Source organism: Diabrotica virgifera, chromosome 7 (assembly GCF_917563875.1).
Source record: "Diabrotica virgifera virgifera chromosome 7, PGI_DIABVI_V3a".
Lineage (NCBI taxonomy): Eukaryota > Metazoa > Arthropoda > Insecta > Coleoptera > Chrysomelidae > Diabrotica > Diabrotica virgifera.
In genome coordinates, this window is record NC_065449.1 from 207074617 (window position 1) to 207097999 (window position 23383).

The window sequence follows — 23383 nt, forward strand, 5'->3', positions numbered from 1 at the left end:
GCCCCCTGGCGACAGGACTAATTCTTTTCAAATTACTACCACAGCCATCGTATACTTTAGATCTGGTCTCAGTCTGGCTGTTTGCAGATATAAGAAGGATGCCAGAAAAAAATATAGAATGACGAAACAAAAACAAATCGTTTTGCAATGAAGCTATTGAATTACTAGATAAGTGCAAGGAACATTTCTGAACCTAAAAATTGTTTTATTCATTTTATAAGTTGAAGTGGCAGTCTAAGTCGACGGTCTCCAATACACGCTGTACGTAGCCTACGGCGTCTATTGGATACCACCGGTTAAGTCGGTGGTCACTTGAATTCACCCCGTAATTTGAATTTGTTTTAGAATAATTACTCTTTTCTAAATATTTTCGGTTATAAGATAGTTTTTGTCCTTCAAAGTTTATTAAAAGTAACGGAAATGATTTTCCTGCGGCGTGACGTTGTACGCAGCCTACAGCGTCTATTGGAGACCACCGGCTAATGGATATACAATACACATATTTACGCCAGTCAATGGGAGCAAAAATAGGATATTACCTCCGAATTCTATCCTACTGCATGAATTTTAATGAAATTTTGGGAGTAGCCTCTACTTCCTAATTCAAAGTCTACCCTATGCCGATGTGTGCTTTTATCTTGGGGGTGGTTCCCACCCCTTCTCGGAGGTAGAAAATTTCTTGGTTACAATAACCACGGAAGTGGCTAGAGAACATAATTGTAAGCAAATACTGTTCTATATTTTTTTTTTGAAAACTCAATATTTTTTGAGTTCTTCGTGGTTGAAAATTGGCCATTTTCATTGAAACATAACACCTTTTCGAACGGTTTTTTGCAAATATCTAAAAAAACTATTAGCCCAATAAATGACCGTTTTGGAGTGTAATTTCCAGGGGCAACTCCGAATTGCATTAAAATTTCGATTTAGGTTCTACTTACCCTCCACTTCAAAGTTGCATTTGTGCCGTTGGTTGCTTTTACTTGTGGGGTGACATTTAACCCTTTTCGGGGGGTGAAAAACGTGTGTTTAAAATAAGGCCGGAAATGGATAAATTGACTTATTTTAAGCACCTTTTGTTCTATAAAGTTTTTTACGTAAGTCAATACTTTTCGAGTTATTCGCGATTTAAAATGTTGATTTTTCGACCAAAAAACTACGTTTTCAGACCGTTTTTCCCAAATAACTCAAAAAGTTAATATTATATCGAAAAAAATATTTTTAGCAAAAGTGTAGCCTATAAAAAACGAAAAAAATGGTGTACCAGTAAAGTCTACAAATTGAGTAGAAGCAAAGTTGTAGCTCATGAAAAATACGTTCTTATTCGTCTAATTCCAAATCGAGTAATTCAACGCGAAATCACCGAAGAAAGAAGCGTTTTTCGGGAAAACCTTATTAACATTTTTAAAGTATCGAAAAAAAGCTTATTATTTGTTTTTTACAAAAGTTTACATCGTCAAAAATAAACGAGTTACACTGAAAAAAAAAAGTTGGTCCCTTTTTTTTGGTAAAAAAAAAATCGTGAAAACCTCCCTCTATTTAGCACCCTAAATGAAATTAATCGTTTGACTTTACCATCTATTTTAACTGTATGTGTATTGTTTATATGATCTGTACGTTTGATTGGTTTGAAGTGCTTATTTTTAAAAACATTTGGTTTTATAGTAAAAAAAATTTTCTAAAAATTTTTGAAAAATTTCATTTTTTCAAAATAACTTCTTAAAAAGTATTAGTGATAAGAAAAATCTTAAAGAGTAAAAAAATGTAGGTTTTGCTATTATAAATATGCTAGTTTCATTTTGTTTCTCCGTAAGACAAAAATTGGTTAAGATATGGCTGTTCAAAATTTGCATACACTCGTGATTAGTGACCTATTCAAGCTTTCTCAATTATAACCCTTTCAAAAATAAACACTTTAAACCGGTGAGACTGACAGATCATATAAAAAATAGATAGGTAAGTAAATTGTTTGTAAAGCGGTAGCGATTAATTTCATTTGGAGAGCTAAACACGGCGAGATTTTCATGATTTTTTACAAAAAAAAAGAGGGCCAACTTTATTTTGAGCGTAGCTCGCTTATTTTTAATGCTAAAACTTTTGATAACAATTAAAACAAAGCTCTTTATCAACACTTTAAAAAAGGTTAAATGGGTTTTTCCCGAAAAGTGCTTAATTTTTCGGTGATTTCACCTTGAAATATTCGATTTGGAATTAGACGAATAAGAACGTATTTTTCATGAGCTACAACTTTGGGTTTTTTATAAGCTACACTTTTGCTAGGATATTTTTTTCGATAAAATATTTACTTTTTGAGTTATTTGCGAAAAACCGTCTAAAAACGTAGTTTTTTTTTTTTTCGAAAAATCAACATTTTCTATGGCAAATAACTCAAAAAGTATTGACGTAAGTAAAAAACTCTATAGAACAAAATTTGCTTAAAATCAGTCAATTTGTCCATTTCCGGTCTTATCTTGAACGTATGTTTTTTCACCCCCAACAAGGGGTGTCGGTCACCACCCAAGCAAAACCAACCAACGGCACAATTTTAACTTTCCAAATTTTCATGCAATTCGGAGTTGCCCCTGAAAATTACACGGTATCGCCGAATTTCCCGTTCATTTACTGGGCTATATGCATCTAACTAAAAAAAACTATAAAAAAACATTTTTGTAGCTTATACCAAAGACACTAGTTCCTTCATAAATCTTCTAGTTATAATATAAAAAGAGACATGGTAGGTGAAAATAGTTTGTTTTTTTTTGGTGAATGCTCAAATCGTTGTATTCAACTTGAAATAACAGACAAACGGTCGATTTTAGGTATATAATGTTAACAACACCTTTTGTAGTGCTTAAAAAGATCTTTAAAATGAGCAATATTAAAAGTATATTGCATTCAAACTAAGCGAGATACGCTGCAAAAAAATTGATGATTAATGTATTTTAAGAAAAAATGAGAAGTATATTTAACCTCTCATCCACCAGAATTTTAATGCATCATTTTACTTCTACAATACCTTTTATTATAGTCTTATGGACGGGTTCAAAAAGTTGGACGGGTTTAAAATGAATGGTTTTTAAAAAAATAAGATCAATTTATAGAGCGCATTTTTAGATTTCCTTAAAAATCTTATTTTTCTACATGTAACTTGAAAATGATAAGATACAATAATGAAACATAAAACAAAATTTTTACTCAACAAAATTCTACATTTTTGTGTGGTACCTTTTTTCGTATTTCTTATCATTTTTGAGTTACATGGAGAAAAAGGAAGATTCTTAAGAAAATTTAAAAATACGCTCTATAATTTGATCTTATTTTTTTTTTCAAAAACAATCCATTTTAAACCCGTCTAACTTTTTGAACATAGAAATAACACTATAATAAAAAGTATTATAGAAGGAAAACGATGCATTTAAATTCTGATGGACGAGGGGTTAAATGTACTTCACATTTTTTTTTAATTTCATTAGTCATCAATTTTTTTGGCAGTATATCTCGCTTACTTAGAATGGAATCGACATTTAATGTGGCTCATTCTAAAGGTCTTTTCAATTACTACAAAAGGTATTGGTAGCATTATACAACTAAAATCGACCGTTTCTCTTTTATTTCAAGTTGAATACACCGATTTCCTCATGCACCAAAAAAAAACAAACTCTTCTCACCTACCATATCTCTTTTTGTAATATAACTAGAAGATATATGAAGGAACGAATCTCTTTGTTTTTTTATAAGCTACAAAAATGTTTTGTATAGTTTTTTACAAAAACAAAACTGTTTTAAACAAAAATGTTTAGGGGTGGGAACCACCCCTAAGATAAAAGCGCACATCGACATAGGGTAGACTTTGTTTCTTGAGCTATTCTCTACTTATTGTGAAAATATCAAGTACATCGATGTAGTAGGATGGAATTCGGAGCCAAATAACTTCATTGACTGCCCTAATTACCAAGCTTCAGAACTTCACAAGCACAGTTTTGTAAAAATACGAAATGTTTTCCTTTTAAAATTAAACGATGGAAATATGCTTGAACATAATTCAACCATATAAGGAAAAAAGATGTAACTATTTAAAAAAAGGTGTATGTATAAGCTCGAACAGCTCACAATTTATTTTTTTTTAAGATAAAAACTAACGGTAATTCCAATTTTATTTTGACGTAGTCAAAGTATCTGTTATAAAATTTGATTAAAGGTCAACAGAAAATGATATTAAATCAGTTATTTACAAAACTGGTATTTTTATGCAAAATACAAATAAATAGTTATTTTTATTTGAAATTTTTCAATACAACCGAGATATCTATTTGACAGTGCCATACGGTGCCCGGGTATTATAATAAACGATACATCAAAAATTCTTCCATTAAATTAATTGTAATGCCATTTAAGTAATTTCAATTTAAAAATTCCCTTTGTTTGACTGGAAGATATGATTACTTGTTTTTTATTTTTACTTAATTTGATGATCAATAATCCAAAACGATACAACTACAGCTGGTTTGCAAACATCGTTATTTTTGGCTTGTCAGATAACGACATTTAAATTTATAATAAATTTTAAAAACCCATTGTAATCTAATCAGTCGTACAAATTCTACAACAGTAGGTATTTAAACATACCTGTAACAGGTAAAACATCGCTAAGAATGTTGGTGTAGCACTTCCCTTATTATAATATTCTCACGGTTTATCATGACTATCTGTCTGGTATTAATGATTAAATATACAGTGTGTCGCATTTAAGATGAAGACACTTTTTGAAGACTCTGAAGACAATAAATTTTGCACAGTCATACAGGTTGGTGGTTCACATTTTTTAAAACAGTCAACTGAAATTTAAATTTTAAACGCAACCTACTGCGAATCCACAAATATAGTGAATTTTCGATATTTTGCTTCGCATTAGAGATATCGATAAAAGGTTATTTGGAAAAGTTGTTCCAAATATTATAACTCCACATGCCAAATTTCATAACAAAATTCGCACTTTTAGTTTTTTCAGTATAGTCAGGATCCTAATACCTAGCATTGGCTGTCCAGAGATGCATCTCGAGACAGCATCTTTTGCAAATCAACTTTTTCTGATATCTCTAATGCGAAGCAAAATATCGAAAATTCACCCGGTTTGTGTATTCGCAGTAGGCCGGGTTTAAAATTTAAATTTCAGTTGACTATCTTAAAAAATTTGAACCATCAACCTGTATGAATGTGCTAAATTTCAATCTGTATTTATTTTGATAGCCGAAATATAGGGGCGTTTTCATCTTAAATGCGACACACTGTGTATTACGTCGGTCAATAAGTCCGAAGCCCAACTAGTAAAACAACTTTTTTTGTAACAATTTTATTTCCTTCAAAATAGGCTTCAGTTAAGTTTCGACGATTACTTCCTCATCAGAGCAATATCTCTCACCACAGAGCATCTTTATTTAGATCCGAAAGAAAGTGGTAATCGCTGGGTGCCAGATCTGGACTATACAGTGGGTGCGGAAGCAATAATTTAAAGCCCAATTCGTGCATTATTGCCATTGTTTTTATCGACTTATGACACGGTACATAGTCTTTTTTTCCTTTTCCACAATTTTTTCTTCAATAAATGAGGTCATTTCCTTGCGATTTGTATTCAAACGGTATAATAAACCGAGTGGCATGATACATTGACATACCGTATGATAGCGGCATGATATAGAAAATGATCCTTGGACTATTCCCTACCTTCTGTGAAAATTTCAAGTAAATCCATGCTGGACGAAAAAATTGCGAGCCAAAATGCTTCATTTCCTCAATCGACTATTGGGGCCGACCGACCGGCTCTGTCCCGTCATACAGCTGACCGACTATAATAACTTTTATTTATATTTAATTTAGAATGTGTGTACTGATTTTCAGCCTTAGTAAATGGATTAATTACCTTCGTAGGAAAGCAACTTTGATACCCTCTCAGTATCCCCTGTTCTACGTTTCGCTGGACCGACCGCAGTATGTTTCTCTACACACTCACAGTAATTAACTGTGAAAAATCTAGCTTTAGTAAATTCAAATAGATTTTTTAGCGCTGCCTCTCCGTCTACAAGGCAAGGTGACATAATATCATCATCAGTGGCTCGACAATCCGTTGTGGATCTTGGTCTGCTCGCAAAGAGGTCGCCACTCCTGTCGATTCCTGCCAACTTCAGTCCATCTTCTGACCCTTAGAATCTTCAGGTCTTCTTCGTGGTCGTCCTCTACTTCTTGCGCCCTCTGGTTCTGAAAATGTTAATCTCTTTCTTTGTGTATTCGTGATCTGACATCCCAATGCCTGCAATGGGTCCAGCCCATCTAAGTCTCTGCACTTTAACGAATTTCACAATATCTGGATCGGTGTATAACTGATACAGTTCAAAGTTGTATCTTCGACGCCATAGCTCAGTTTCATTTACATCCCCAAAAATCTTTCTAAGAATTTTTCTCTCAAAAATACCAAGAAGTATTTCATCATTTTGAGGTAAGGTGCAGGTTTCAGCCCCATATATCCAAACCGGTCTTATTAAGGTCTTATAACGTTATATATTTTTATTTTTTAAATGTTTCTGAGGACCGTGAACAGTTCAGATAGCTATTGCTATGCGTTTTTTGTTTCGTCGCTTGTCGTGTTGACATATTATCATAAAAGCTATTTAACCAAGCCCTACAAGAAGTGTTCTTCTTCGTGTTCCTTGCTATTTTAACGACACTTGTGTCCCCCATTCTACTGATATGATTGTTCAAATATTCTTTTTTCTATTTAGTGTCCAGTTGTTTATACTGTGTACATTACATTTTGTTCTTATCTCGTTACTCCTGATTTGGTCTTCATCTTAGGTCTAGATTATTGCTTTTATCTCACAGTTAATGTGTCGGTTACGTCATATAATGTTAAGGTATCCCGCCAATCTATTTGCTCTTTGTACTTGAACTTTTACTTCTTTATCTACTTGATCGTCTACGACTACTAAGTCTTACTCCGTTAAATGCCTTCTTAAGGTCAATCAAATATGGGAATGCGGGTCAATTGTATTCTAATGCTTTCTCTGTAATGTGTTTAATAAAGTTTATGAACTGATTTATTCGTTCTTGCAAAAACACTTCGGCCAATGCATCACACAATCACACCAGTGATGAAATGCGGATGCCAAATACGCAGAATACGCTTGAAAGACAGAAAATATAACGAATGGATACAGAATGTTACGAAAATGGAAGACATCATTTGGAAATTTACAGGCTGTAAGGCAGAAGTACAATGGATGGAACGTTCTGAACCGGGAACCCTGGTAATCAAAAGGGCCCAAAGGAAGACCACAAATGAGGTAAGCTGATGATTTAACGAGACATGCCGTCCAAGATGGATTAAAATCGTAATGAACAAATAAAAATGGAAGTCGGAGGGAGAGGCCTGTATCTGAAACCTATATATAGAAAGTACTTTAGATAAGTTAGATTAGAGCAAATATTTGGGTAAAGATAATTTTTATTTGAACTAATACTAAAAGGGAGTAAAACGCAGTAGGTACATTGTATATTAAGAACATTTTGCAAAACAATACTCCTAGTAGAATCCGTATTAGTGCTCTTATTTCAATTCATATTGGAAAAAATATGAGCAAAATTAATGTCGGCTTAATATTAAACAAGCTGAAAATGCGAGCATTATCATAATGAAAACTTTATTTATGTATTTAAATTCATAATATGGAAAATTGCTATTATGAAAAGTTATTTATAATTAAAAACTATGTTTTAATGTGCAATTATATCATTCTAATTTAAATGTGAATTATAAAGGTCTTGATCGAAATTCATATTTTTTATACACCTCGTATAAAATTAATAAAATTTGATATATGATGGTTGCATCATAAATCTTAGATCATGAAGAGCTTTTTATGAAGAATAACTTTTCTTCGTCAAATTAAAAATAAGAGTTATAAATGAAAATGATGTTGGTATCCATAATTTCAGAAAAATCTTCAATTTTTTTCATTAGAAGGATGTAATTGCATATAGGTCTGGATCCCGTGTATGAAAAAAAAGTTGATTAATAACAAGCTAACAATTTGTTAATAGCTTAAGGGTGTCTAGTCGGATAAACTTTGATATATGGGAACACTGGAACAGGGGCAGTTTTAATTGTGGAACAGGTTAAAAATTTGGAACGGTCACACCACGAAAACGGCTCATTTATTTTGTCCGACAGAACAGACTTAAACTCTCCGAACAGAGATTAAACTCTCATGCAAAAATCAGACTGCTATTTATCACCTGTCATAATTCCTGTCATTTGACATATTCTCGGACATATTCTACATGTTCCACTCATTAAAATGCCCATTTGGTGATAAATAGCAGTCTGATTTTTGCATGAGAGTTTAATCTCTGTTCGAAGAGTTTAAGTCTGTTCTGTCCTACAAAATACATATGCCGTTTTCGTGGTCTGACCGTTCCAAATTTTTAACCTGTTCCACAATTAAAACTTCCCCTGTTCCAGTGTTCCCATATATCAAAGTTTGTCCGACTAGACACCCTTAAGCTATTAACAAATTTTCAGCTTGCTATTAATCACCTTTTTTTGTCATACGCGGGATCCAGACCTAATATATTAGAACATAATTTTTTATTCCAACCAACAATTCATAATAACAATAATTTTCAATATTGTGAAATAAATAACGATACTTTACTCTTTAGCAAAATTCATATTTTTTGACAGACCTCGTATAATATAGATACAATTTGATATGATGGTTGAATCTTAGGTTTTAAGCCATGCAGAACTTTTTATGAAAAATAACTTTTTTTCGTAAAATTAAAAATAAAAAAGTTTCCCATAATATAATGTGCAACTTAAGTGACATATGGATACTAATATGGACATAAATATCCAGTGATCCAAAATTATTGTCATCATAGTGGTCTCTAAAGGACAGAGATACAGTGCATGTCTATGATTAATTCAGATATGTTCAGAAATACTTGTCAGTTTACGTCAACTTTGACGAAAATTATTAAAAATGGTTTTCATAATTATAAATATGTAGGTATATGGATATAAATCGAGAAGCCTTCGCAATGGTGATCGCCAACGTCGGATAATTCTGATATGGCACGTGAAGAAGAAGAATATGGTTATAAATAAAGTTACATGAAGCTTTTAATTATTGTCTTAATAAAGTAACCCATATTTTTCTTTAATTTGGCGAAAAATGTAATTACTGATGAAGTATAGTAAAGTGTTTTGAATCGTTAACAATAGATGGAAATGGAAGAGTCAATTTATTATTAGTAGGTACTCCCGTTAAGAGCACACAGTAGCGATCAACCAACAGGTAGCAACAAACACGGTCCAAGATTGCGAAAGTTCCGCGAACTTTCAAAAGTGAGGCAACAGTGCGTCGATAATTCGACACTGACAGTGACCTTTATACTATCAAAAACAATAATTTTTATACACAGGCGCGAAATGTTGCCAAGTCAGTGATGTTCGATTTCTTGTCATAAAAAAATCGATTTTTAGTAGTTCCAATGTGACACAAAATCTAGGCACCGGATAAAAAAGTTTATTTGAAGAAAGTGTATTTTTTGTCTTTCTTAATGGCGGTACAGGCTTCTTTTTTCAATATTTTATTTAGTTATAGAGTAATTTCCACGTACTAACATATTTCTGAAATTGGGCTCTGTACCGCCATTCTTTATTAAATTACGAATATGTGTGCCAAATATCTCGACAAAATATTTAAAATTAGAGCCGCAATCTTGGAACGCGTTTGTTGCTACCTGTTGCTCGCTACTGTTTGCTCTTAAAGGGAAGGCCGTATACTCGTACAAACCATTTTAAAGTTGTTAATAAATTGTTGCTTTCAAAATATACTAAAATTGTATTTTTAAACATCTTATTTATTTTATATCATAATTAAATTCACTATCAAATGTCATTTATATTTTATTAATACCTAATTTAAAATTTAGTTTGACATTGACGAAGTGCCAAACTCAAATGTAAATAACCTATGGTTTGCTTAACAAATTCAGATTAAAACTAGCCTACTAGCAACGATTTGAGTTGACGTTTAGCTGTGTCGGCAGAAAAGAAATATTTGAAGAATGATTGTGACGTCACATTTTTGACTTTGAGGTCCGTTATCTCGAAGATGGTTACAGATACCGAATGAGAATCCATCGGTAAATCGGCTCTATGTATTGCAGGAGCGGCGACGCACGAACGAACGAACAGACTTTGCAAATTTATAAATAATAAAAAAAAGATTAAAAAAAAATAAATAAAAAATTTAAAAAAAATAAAAAAAAATATATACAGTATGTCCCTGTAAGTTGTATCCATATGGAAAACTTTTTTATTATTAATTTTACAAAAAAAGTTATTCTTCATAAAAAGCTCTGCATGGCCCAAAACCTAAGATTCAACCATCAGATATCAAATTTTATGAATATTATACGAGGTATGTCAAAAAGTTTGAATTTCATTCAAGAGCTTTGTTTCACTCAAGTAGCTTTATTTTTCACAATATTGAAAATTGCTATTATGAAAAGTTGTTTGGAATTAAAAACTATATTCTAATATGCAATTACATCCTTCTAATTGAAAAATTTTTTTTGAAAATTTATGTAAACTAACATTATTTTCAGTTATTTTAATTCAGATAACTCTTTTATTATTAATTTTACCAAAAAAAGTGATTCTTAATAAAAAGTTCTGCATGGTCTAAAACCTAAAATACAACCATCTCATATCAAATATTATCAATTTTATACGAGGTATGTCAAAAATGATAAATTTAAATCAAAAGTAAAGTACCTTTTAGTTCAGAATAATTCAATTAGAAGGATGTAATTACATACTAAAGCATAGTTTTTAATTCTAAATAACTTTTCATAATAACAATTTTCGATATTGTGAAAAATAAAGGTATTTTACTCTTGAGCGAAATTCATATTTAAACCACGGTTTTAAACCATGCAGAACTTTTTATTAAGAATCACTTTTTTTCGTAAAATTCATAATAAAAGAGTTATCAGAATTGCCATAACCGAGTTATCCATAATTTTTCAAAAAAAAAAAAGTTCTTCAATAATTAGAACGATGTAATTGCATATTAAAATATAGTTTTTAATTCCAAACAACTTTTCATAATAGCAATTTTCAATATTGTGAAATATAAAGCTACTTTACTCTTGAGTGAAATTCAAACTTTTTGACATACCTCGTATAATATTCATAAAATTTGATTTATGATGGTTGAATCTTAGGTTTTGAACCATGCAGAACTTTTTATAAAGAATAACTTTTTTTCGTATAATTAATAATAAAAAAGTTTTCCATATGGATACAACTTACAGGGACATACTGTATAAAAAAAATAAAAATTAAAATAATTAAAAAATAATATTAAAAAAAAATATTAAAAAAAATCACTAAGAGGTTCTAAATCTCCGAGAGGTTGAATCGGGTTTAGTTCCTATCGTAGTGAAAAAAAAAATAATAATTAGCATAGTTGTATTTATTAACATAGTAAGTAGACATTGTTATTTGTAAGCTTTATTTTTTATTATTCTTTATTTTTAAGTGTATACTGGACAATTTTGTATGAACGAATAATAATTTTATATGTAATTCGTGGCTAAAGGTTCTAAACCAAGGCCAGAATCAAAACAAAAAAAAAGTTTTCGTTAAAAAAATAAAAAATATTAATAATATTAATATTTTTGTATATTATTAGTGTGTCCAACTAGCCCGAAAAATCCGGGACATGGCCCGAATTACGAAGTCGTGTCCCGGCGTCCCGGACAAGGCTTCCGGACCATCCGAATTTTCAAGTTTTTGGCAAAATTATATTGAAATTTTGAATTATTTATTCTTCTAAGATTTCACATCAAATTGAATTATTGGTGAGATGAAAAAAAGTCGACAATTTCTAGTGTGTAATACTACCACATCCAAAATGCCATTTTATATCGTGATATTATAGTTCTACGAAAACTCAAACTGTGGACTTTTTTTCGTTTCTGTATTTTAATTATCGTCTTCTGAAAAGACGATTCAAAAACAATAGCAATGAATATATTTTGTTCGGTGAGGTCAACTTAAAGTATGAATGGATTGCTTTTAAAAGGTTTTCTTCTCATTTTTAAGCAAATTCAATCGTTCGACAAATATGATAGTAAGAAGTTATCAACATAAAAATGTTCTGAAGCTGTTTTCTTGTGGCATGTGAGACAATTATATCTTTGTTGGGATTAAGCTATAATTGAAATCGAACATCAGTTGATTTTCTAATTTTTCCTTTTTTGAGAACGATTTCCAGATTGGATGTCAAAAACGTCAAAAACTAACAAAAATGTAATTATCATTACAACCAGTTGTGGCTGAATCCTGATATTAAAGTTTTGTATTAAAAAAAAATAGCCCGATTTTCATTGAAAAGTCCCGGATTTCATGTATTTTTTTCTGCCTTGTCCCGAATTCGACTGAATTGGAGTTGGTCACACTATATATTATACAAATTTTACCAATTTTCATAAGGTTAAAAAATATCCACCCGGAATTACTTACTGCAATCCTGATAAACAATGATATTTCTGCTGTTAATTGAATGAGTCCGATAATGTTACAACATAATTTAAAAATAAAATCCGATTATCATTCCAAAACTAATAAATTTAGAAATGTTTGTCATAATAAACTTGTTATAAATGAATCAAATTCCATATTATTCGATTGTACAAGGTGAACACCAAAAATTTTACTCTATACTAAATAATGCAACGACTATATTATAAAATATGTTAATATTCAAAGGGAATTAGTATGTAGTGTTAGTTTAGTGTTAGCCATTATTAGTGTTAGCCAGTTAGCAACTGGAAAGACATTTTGACAAGTTCGTGAAAATATATCAAGTAAGAAAAATAGATAGGCTTGGATCCCGCGTACCAAAAAAAAGTTGATTAATAGCAAGCTGAAAATTTGTTAATAGCTTAACAGTGTCTAGTCGGACAAATTTAGATGTATGGGAATACTGGAACAGGGGAAGTTTTAATTGTGGAACAGGTTAAAAATTTGGAACGTCAGACTACGAAAACGTCCCATGTATTTTGTCGGACAGAACTTCCAATTGATTTGTTACCCTTTATATAATAAGTCCGACACATGGAACATGTCAAATGACAGGAATTATATTGGTAATAAATAGCAGTCTGATTTATGCATGAGAGTTTAATAAAATGGTAACAAATTAATTGGAAGTTTTGTCCGACAAAATACATGGTAGTCCAGGAAGGATCTGTTTTTAGGTGGATGTGAGAGGTGGCATTCGGATTTTTGCGGATAAAGTTAGGTGATAACTTCGTTAATAATAATTGACTTATGCTCCTTCTCAAATATGCCCGGAACATTAATAAAAAAAATAAAATATTTAAAAATTTTAAAAAATTTCGTTTTTTTTTCTACTTTGCTTATAACTTTAAAACGATTCATTTTGGAACAAAGTCGTATAGAAATAAAACAAAGATAATTAAATTTTCTATCAGATACGATTGGTTAAAAATGTCTTAATTTAACACCCTTTCTGCAAAATAGCAATAAATATAAAATAAGGGGGCAAAACAAGCCTGTCCTTATTCAATGTTTTTCCATCACTTAGGTTACACTTGGAACCTTCCTAATTCGCTTAGAAAATTTTTGTAATGGGCTAAAACCGTCCACCAAATTTCATTGGCGGCTAAAGGTCCTAAACCAAGGCCAGAATCAAAACAAAAAAAAATTTCATTAAAATTGACTTTGCATAATAATTTTGCAAACTAAACTTTTTTTAAAAAATTAAAAATTTTTAAAATCTTGCACAATAAAAACTAGAACATACAAAGATTTGTCAATTTTTTTACATATAAAGAAGCACTCCACCTATCTAATGCACTTTACAGAATTGAAATCGGATTATTTAAGCAGCCTCAGCAATGTTTTAAAGTTATAAACAATTTTTTGGCTTATGAACAAATTAGTGCTGTGTCCAGGAGGGGGTGCTACGGGCTCCTTTATTTAGATGGACCCAAGTTTTTTTTATGTATTTTGACCCTTAGACCACGAATTTTTTGGGTAACAGTTGATCCGGATGTCGATAAGGTTGTTATAAACAAAGAACTTGAGGAATTACATAACATCGATTTTTCGCAAAATAAAACATTTTTTTGTATTTCTTGGGTAATTCTAAGCAAAAAATGTTTTTTCGTAGGATGCATAGTTTTCGAGATAAACGCGGTGAAACGTTCAAAATATCGAAAAATTGCAATTTTTGAACGAGAATAACTTTTGTTTAAAAAATAAAATAGCAATTCTGCTGACAGCATTTGAAAGTTTAAATCAAATTATACCGGTTTTAATTATTTGCATTGCTAAAAATTAATTTTTTTATTATTAAACAAAGCTATTTGTTTATAAGCCAAAAAATTGTTTATAATATTAAAACATTGCTGAGGCCCCTTAAATAATCCGATTTTATTTCTGTAAAGTGTATTAGATAGGTAGAGCACCTTTTTATATGTAAAAAAATTAGCCGACTTCTAAATGGTCTACTTTTGGTTCAGAAAGATTTTAAAAAATTTGAACTTTCTTAAAAACATTTACATTGCAAATTTATTATGCAAAATCTATTAGGTCGATTTTAATGAAATCTGGTAGACCATTTAAGTAAGTTATAAGAATTTTCTAAGCGAATTACTAAGGTTCTAAGTGCCACCAAAGTGGTTAAGAAACATTGAATAACAACAGGCGTATTTTGCCCCCTTATTTTGTATTTATTGCTATATTGCAGAAAAGGTAATACCTTAAGACATTTTTGACCAGTCGTATATCATACAAATTTCAATTATCTTTATTTTATTTCTCTACGACTTCGTTCCAAAACGAACCGTTTTAAAATTATAAGCAAAGAAAGCAGAAAAAAATCGATGTTTTTCGAAATTTTTAAATATTTTAATTTTTTTATTAATGTTCCGGGCATATTTGAGAAGGGGCATAAGTCAAGTATTATTACTGAAGGTGTCACCTAACTTTATCTGCAAAAAATCCGAATGCCACCTCTCACATCCAAAAATACACGTTTTTTTACAGATTAGTCCTGGTCTAATGGGGCGTTTTCGTAATCTGACGTTCCAAATGTTTAACCTGTTCCAAAATTAAAACTTCCCCTGTTCCAATGTTCCCGTACATCAAAGTTTGTCCGACTAGACACCGTTAAGCTATTAATAAATGTTCAGCTTGCTATTAATCAACTTTTTTTGGTACGCGGGATCCAGGTCTAAGAGCGCCTTAGGCCAGAAACGCCAGTCACAATATTAAAGATTGGAGCATGCTGTAAAAGTAATTGAATAGCAGCTTGAACTGATATTATAAATGGAACCATATAACACTGACAATTCCACACGATGCGATGGGCCTTTATTCCTATAGCATGAGAAGCTAAAAGGTATCGAGACCATAGAGCTATCAGCCTAATGAACGAGCTTAGCCTAATGAACAGCTTAGTGTAAAACCTTCCTCGGGGTAATAGCTGACAAAATTCATAAAATATCGCAAGGAGAGATATGTCTTAATTTAGAGATGAACTGGAAAAGAAAGGGGCATTATTCAGTCCTAAACTTATGGTACAACGAAGATAAGTATACTTGGCATCAAGTTATTTTAGAAAATCTTAATCTTAATTATAACAAAGTCATTTGTATTTGAATGGTGTGATTAAGTTTTCGGCACAGGTAGCAATTAATAAATTTTAATCTATTGTTCCTTTAATTATTATACCTGTTATTCAGTATGTTAAATCTCAAAACTGAAGGACGTCATTCAAATACAAATGACTGTACTTAATAGGATTAAGATTAAAGTTTTCTAAAATAATTTGATGCCAAGTACTTATACCTAATCACTGCATATTTTCTATGCTTTCTAACTCTTGAAAAATAGTGCGAGTGCAAACATTATTCATTTTACCAAAACATTAAAAAGCAGCGAAGCAAGTCTCTCCCAAAGTGAAAAACTGGGCGAAGCAAAAATGCAAGAAAAAGGAAAAAACTTACGTGAAGTGCATGTCAAACAAACTTATTGCAAGAGAATGCAACACATCGACTTGCAAGAAGAATTAAAGACGAGCACTGGGAACTCTCCTCAAAATAACTGGAGCAAGAATTTTATGGTTTACAAAAAGAAATATGGCGCTTTATAAGAGGTCAAAAGAAGAGCAAACCAGATAGACGTCAGTCATTTATGTAACCTGGAGGTAAAGGAGGAACTGCAAAGATGTATTAATAATAATTTGAAAATACTTCATGAAAAAGAAATATCTCAGCCAACGAACAACATAGATAAAAAATGGCAAAACGTAAAAATGGCGATAACAAGTCCTGCGAAGAAAATTCTGACTAAAGAAAAACCAAAAATAAAGCAAATATGGATGACTGATAAAATCCTTCTTCTCATGGACAATCGGATAATAATGAAAGGAAAAAACGAACAAAGGTATAAACAAATACAGAAAGAAATCAAAAAAGAAATCAGAATAGCAAAGGAAGATTTTTATAAAAGAAAATGTGAAGAAATAGAGCAATTGCAGGCAAAACATGATATTTTTAATGTACATAAAAAAGTGAAAGAACTTGCAGGTACACAAAAACGTAAGCAGCCAAATTTGCAGGTACACAAAAACGTAAGCAGCCAAATATCCTGTATAATGTCAACGGAAACATAATAACAGAACTACAAGAACAGTTGAAGACATGGAAAAACTATGTTGAAGAACTCTTTGCAGATGATAGACAACAATCTGAACTAAGTAACATACAAGGAGACGAAGGTCCAGAAATAACGGAAGACGAAGTAATGTACGCACTAAAAAGAATGAAAAACGGTAAAGCCCCAGGTCCAGATGAAATACCAACGGAAATCCTTAAACTGATAGAAGAAGACTCGATCAACATTTTAGTTGAACTTTTCAATAGCATTTATACATCAGGAAAAATACCACAAGAATGGCTTTTATCCACCTTTGTTATTATACCAAAAAAGATGAATGCCAAACAATGTAGTGATTACCGTACAATCAGTTTGATGAGCCATGTACTGAAAATATTCCTGAAAATTATACACACTAGAGTACACAGAAAACTGGAAATGGACATCAATGATACCCAGTTTGGATTCCGAAATGGACTCGGAACAAGAGAGGCGTTGTTTGCACTAAACGTTGTCTCAAAGATGTCTTGACATAAATCAAGATGTATTCATGTGTTTCATAGATTATAACAAGGTCTTTGATAAAGTGCGGCATGATCATCTAATCAGACTTCTGGCAGAAAAGAATTTAGATAAACGAGACATCCGACTAATAGCAAATATGTACTACAATCAGAAAGCAGTAGTGAGAGTAGAGAATAATACCACTGAGAAATTGAAATAAAGCGAGGTGTGAGACAAGAGTGTATACTGTCACCAACCCTGTTTTAATCTCTATTCCGAAGACGTAATGAACAGAACACTCTCTGAGCAATCCATAAGTATTAAAATAAATGGTGTTAGATTAAACAATCTGAGATTTGCCGACGACACCGTTCTGATCGCAGAAACACTTGGAAGAGCTACAGACATTGGTGAATAAGATAGCAGACTCCAGCGAAGAATATGGACTATCTTTGAACATAAAGAAAACTAAATTTATGGTAATATCGAAATAACACGAAATGTCCAAAATTTATATTTACACAATGAAATTATCGATCGAGTTAGCAAATACAAATATTTAGTCACTTTAATAAATGAAGACAACGATAGCTCAGCAGAAATCAAAATAAGAATAGAAAAAGCCAGATCCATATTCACTAAAATGAAGAGAGTGTTCTGTGGAAGAGATCTGAGCCTTGAAATGAAACTTCGCCTGATGAGATGTTACGTATTTTCTGTGCTGTTCTACGGAATGGAGTCATGGACGCTGAAAAAGATTGATACCAAAAAATTAGAGGCATTTGAACTGTGGATGTATCGCAGAATCTTGAGAATATCATGGACGGAGAGTCACAAACGTCGAGGTCTTGAGAAGAATGAATATAGGAAAGGAAGTCATATTTACGATCAAAAAACAAAAACTAAAATACTTGGGACACATTACAAGAGGCGAAAGATATGAACTGCTTCGAATAATTATGCAGGGGAAGATAGCAGGAAAAAGGTCCATAGGAAGAAGACGAAACTCCTGGCTAAAGAATCTACGGGAGTGGTGTAGCTGTAGCAACAACGAATTGTTTCGGTCAGCAGTTTCGAAAATATGTATAGCCCTGATGATCGCCAACCTTCGGAACGAAGATGGCACTTGAAGAAGATAAGAGGTCAAAGAGTGTAATGATGCGCCGCAAGCACGCACCGACAGCTAGAACCTTGAAGCGACAGCTCTGGGCTCCAATACTAGCTAAGCGAAGTGAGCGAAGCAGACCGACCTGAGTAACGAGGTGCACCGTACTGGCGTGACCTCGCAAACCGAGGCAGGCCGACTTGAGCAGCGAGGTGTACCGTGTTGAAGTATTCGCAGGCTCATAACTAAACGGTAGCAAGTGAAGTGAACGAGCTCCCGATAAGTTATTAATATTTTAATCGCGTGACTGTTTTGCATCTTACACTGCAGTGAGGATATTTCGTTTTGTTACTAATTTTGCTTTTCTTTTGCAGACTGCTATCCAGGGGAGGACTTCTCTGCAACGGGACGATAAACAGAATTATATTTTATTTTTATTTTGATCTGTACATAATTACATTGAATATATTTATTTTGTTTTAACCTGCGTTTTACTGAGTCTGTCGTCTTGAAAGAAGTACCCGTCACAAGAGCGGGTGTGAAGGAATTAATAGACTCGAAACACATCGAAAAGGATGCAAGAATTGACTATCTTAAGAGGAATAACAAATGGAGTTATCACTTCGATTACCAGAAACACCAGAAATTATCATTAACGAAGAAGTTCACATAATCAGCAGTGGTGTTTTCCATGCTTACTACTGTGAAGACCACAGACCTGTACAACAAAACAGTTATACTTAAAAAATTGAAACTTTCGAAATATGGTGCTATAAAATACCATGGCGTATTATTATTTGAGATATGAGATGACAAACCGCAGTAACTATTCATGTAAAAAATATTTCACAAAATGTGTAATATCGAAATGTTACCACTGAAAAGCAGGATAGTAAGAATGGGATGCGAGTTCAGAAGACGTTCATTACATACTGGAAGATAAAAACAAAAAACATAACTCTTAGGGGGTGGTCCCCAATACACGCTCTACGCAGCCTACAGCGTCTATTGGAGACCACCGGCTTACTTAAAACTAAAGTGTTTAACTCTTGTATAATATCCTACATTATATGGAGTTAAGACCTGGACATTTACTGAAGCAAACATGGGGAAGATAAGAAAGAAGACAGCCATGGCCAGATAGAACTGCGAAACAGGCAACTGAAATAAAGTACAATAATTAATGTAGAAACTATAATGTGGCTTTCAAAATATGTACCACTTGAAAACTAGAAATTCAACCAAGTGTGATTGTGTGAATTCCAAGTGTGAATTCCAAGATTACAGAAATATTACAATAGTTGTAACAGATGTATTGAACCACGCAAAAAATAGTACATAATCTTTTTATAACAGACCGGGAGTTTATTGAACCTACCTTGTATATCAGGATGTTTGAATACAATATGCGCTGAACAGAGTTATCTAATTTCTTTTTTCGCAATACTCCATAAAAATGTAATTTTATCGACATTTTGCGTCGTGAATACTAGGATATAATAGTGATTAAACCACAACTGTTGTAGGAAACAGCTATAGTATTTATTTTGTATTTATTGTACATAAATTATAAAGATAAAATAATTTAAATAACTATACAAATGAGGCCATGAGATCCAGAGTGGCCTAACTGATTTGAACATTACTTTACATAATCAAAGAAAATGATCAGAAGCTATCAATGTCCGATTGTTTTAGTAATTGTATGTTGACCAAGAATCATTATTGGTCAACATACAATTACTAAAACAATCGGATATTGATAGCTTCTGATCATTTTCTTTGAAAGAACAATAATTGATCATTTGCACGTGTTGTATGGGTATTTGCACGTATGATTTAGTAAAACAGACTGAATAAATGACAGCCTTTTTAATACAAGTAAATTGAAGAAATAGGTGACATGGAGCAACTGTTTACTAGCCGGTCTAATGAGTATAAGTAATTAAGCTATCTAAAGTACATACTTGTCCAAAATGTGTTGAAGCTCCTGGAGGGCAGGTAGGTAGAGCAGCATCTTGAAAAAATATACTTAGTGCCGTCTGAAAGAAAAAAAATGTTGGTTACTTAATAATAATTCACTAATATCTTGAAAATTACGTTTTCCAATTATTGTTTAGAGTCGTACTTCAACAGCGTAGGTGAGAACATCGTTAAAGTATAGAACAATTATTAATAGTATAGTAGTAATATTAATTATTATTTGATAAATATAGTTAGAGTTATAAGGATATTGTGAGTTCCTAGTGCATTTACCTATATGGAGGTGGATAGTGAGGGGAAACCCCCTCCTCAACCAGATCCTGGAGAAAATATAGATCCTGCAAATCAGATAAGTGGTTCAAATAATTTAAATTTAGTTATAGATTCTCCTTTAATAAATAAACATGCAAATGAACAAAACAACAAAAATCAGTTTGTATCGAAAGAAAAGTTTGTAGATTCTAGTTTAAATCCAACACCGAGTTTATCGGTTTCTAATGACAACGATAAAAAAGATAAAACAACATTCTTTTATCAGTCTACGGACACGGCTCCTTTTCAAATTTATATTGAAAACAATACGGATAATTATACAGGGCAGTTAAATGCAATAAAAATTGGAGAAATAATATTAACATCATATCCGCAATTAGATAATAAAATAAAACAAATACAGTCTATAGGGAAAAATCGTATTCGGGTATTGTTGAAAGATTATTTAAGTGCTAATATATTAATAAAATCACACATTTTAAAAAATAAAAATTTGTCTGCATACATTCCTAAATTTTTAATATTTCGTTTGGGAATTATTAGACACATTGATAAAGATTTACCAGTTGATTATTTGAAAAATAAAATTAGGGCCTATGATTTTCATCGTAAATTTGAAGTTGAATTTGTTAAAAGAATGAATCGAAAAATAAAAAATTCAAATAACGAAATAGAATTAATACCCACAAGTACCATTTTGGTTTCTTTCAAAAGTCAAACTCTACCTAAGTATGTAGAAATAAATAAGGTTCTTTACGAAGTAGAAGTTTATAAACAAAGGGTTGTAATGTGTAATAATTGTTATCGTTACGGACATATTGGTAAGCAATGTCGTTCTAAAATAAGATGCTTGTAATGCTCTCAGAATCATGACACAGTAACCTGCTCATCAGAAGAAGTTACAGTAAAGTGTTTTTCTTGCAATGGAAACCATTTTACAAACGATTTTAGTAGATGCCCAGAATACAATAGACAAGAAAAAATTAAACAAATTATGTCACAGTCAAATTGTTCCTTCAAGGATGCAAATAGTAGTGTTCCTAAAAAAAGTTACGCTGATATAGTACCTAAGCATTTAACTACAACCACAATTGATAATAAAATAGTTAATTCTAATCTAGAACAAAATTCATTATTAAATTCAGTTAATGCTCATGTACCGTCTACATCGTCCAAGTCATTTCCACCAATATCGTACCAGTCCAATACGCGACCCATTTCTCAACGATCAAATCCACATTCATATTCTCAAGCACAATTAAACAGCTTTCCAAAAAAAAGTAAAAGGTCGTATCCTTTATCTCCCGATCCTACATTGTCAGAGCACCAGTCCATTGTTAGTTCAGTTAACCTTCCGTTTAAAAAAGGAGGAATTTTGAGCACAGAACAATATCTTTCCAATATCCAAAAAGAAAATAATTCAGAAAACGAAGGTAATGAAATTTCAAACTTAATTTTTCAGATAGTTTTATCAACCATAAATATAATAAAGAGCAAAAATAAATTCGATATACAAGAAAACGAAATTACAAATATTATTAAAGCTAGTTTAAATAACCTTTTTGAACATGGATCAGATAACTCTTTGTCAATGGAATCTTAAATCGGCAAATTCAAATAAAGAAAACTTACAATATTTGTTAAATGAGAAAAACATTGATATAGCTTGCTTGTCAGAAACTAGATTTACATCCAATAAATATTTTAATCTTCCAGGCTACAATATTGTGAGGGATGACCGTTTAGACCGCAGTGGTGGTGGAACGGCCATCCTTATTAAGTCGAAACTTTTGTATACGGAACTACCGATCTCTGTTCTCCTACCTAATTGTAATCAAACATCCATTATTGTAAAATGTAATGATAAAAAAAATATTACTATTGTATCGCTATACGTTCCACCAAAAACTAAAATTTCTTTGCATATTTGGGATAAATTCTTCAGTTCTTTTAAGCCACCTGTAATCTTTACAGGAGATTTTAATTCGCATAATATTGCTTGGGGTGGGCCAAACACAGACTGCTACGGCATAACACTTATGAAAGCCCTAGATCGAAATAATCTTGTCTATCTAAACGATGGAACAGCTACATTTATAGGAAATTATTTACAAACTCAGTCAGCTATCGATTTGACAATTTGTTTTCCTTGTATAAAACATTTACTACATTGGCAAACATTGAAGGATCTTTACGGGTCTGATCATATTCCATGCATTACACAAATATATATGTCTCCCAAAATTAATAAATCATTATCTTGTAGAAAATGGAATATTAAAAAGGCTAACTGGGATCTATATTATATGGAGTCCCATGAACAGTTTAGTAAAACAGAAGTTGGTGATTATAATGCTTTTATACAAATTGTAGAAACCACAGCAAACCTTTCTATACCTAAATTTAAATCCAATCAATGTTCAAATACAAAATAAACAATGGTGGAATGAAAAATGCCAGTATTTAGTACAGAAACGAAAAAATAGTTTTCATAAATATATGAATAATCCCACATTAGATAATTTGTTAGAATATAAAAGAACTGATGCTATAGCAAAAAAAACTTTTAAGCAAACTAAAAAAGATAGCTGGATAAATTATTGTAAATCTCTCAATAGATCAGTACCCCTTAAGACTATATGGAAAAAGGTAAATAACTTTAAAAATCGCAAAATCTCTAATCAAACTCAATCAGATCAAGAAGAATGGCGAGCGGAATTTCATAACATTGTAACTCCTCCATATGTATCACCTGATCCAAT

General features: G+C 31.8%; 1 protein-coding gene across 1 annotated transcript in view; it reads right to left on the reverse strand.

Moving 5' to 3' along the window:
* LOC114326238 (UBA-like domain-containing protein 2) overlaps positions 1 to 23383 on the reverse strand; it is a 95298-nt gene that overhangs the window by 55791 nt on the left and 16124 nt on the right. Inside the window, exon 2 of the mRNA XM_028274537.2 lies at positions 20333 to 20407. Coding sequence (XP_028130338.1) covers positions 20333 to 20407 — 75 coding nt within the window. The remainder of the gene's footprint in view (positions 1 to 20332; positions 20408 to 23383) is intronic.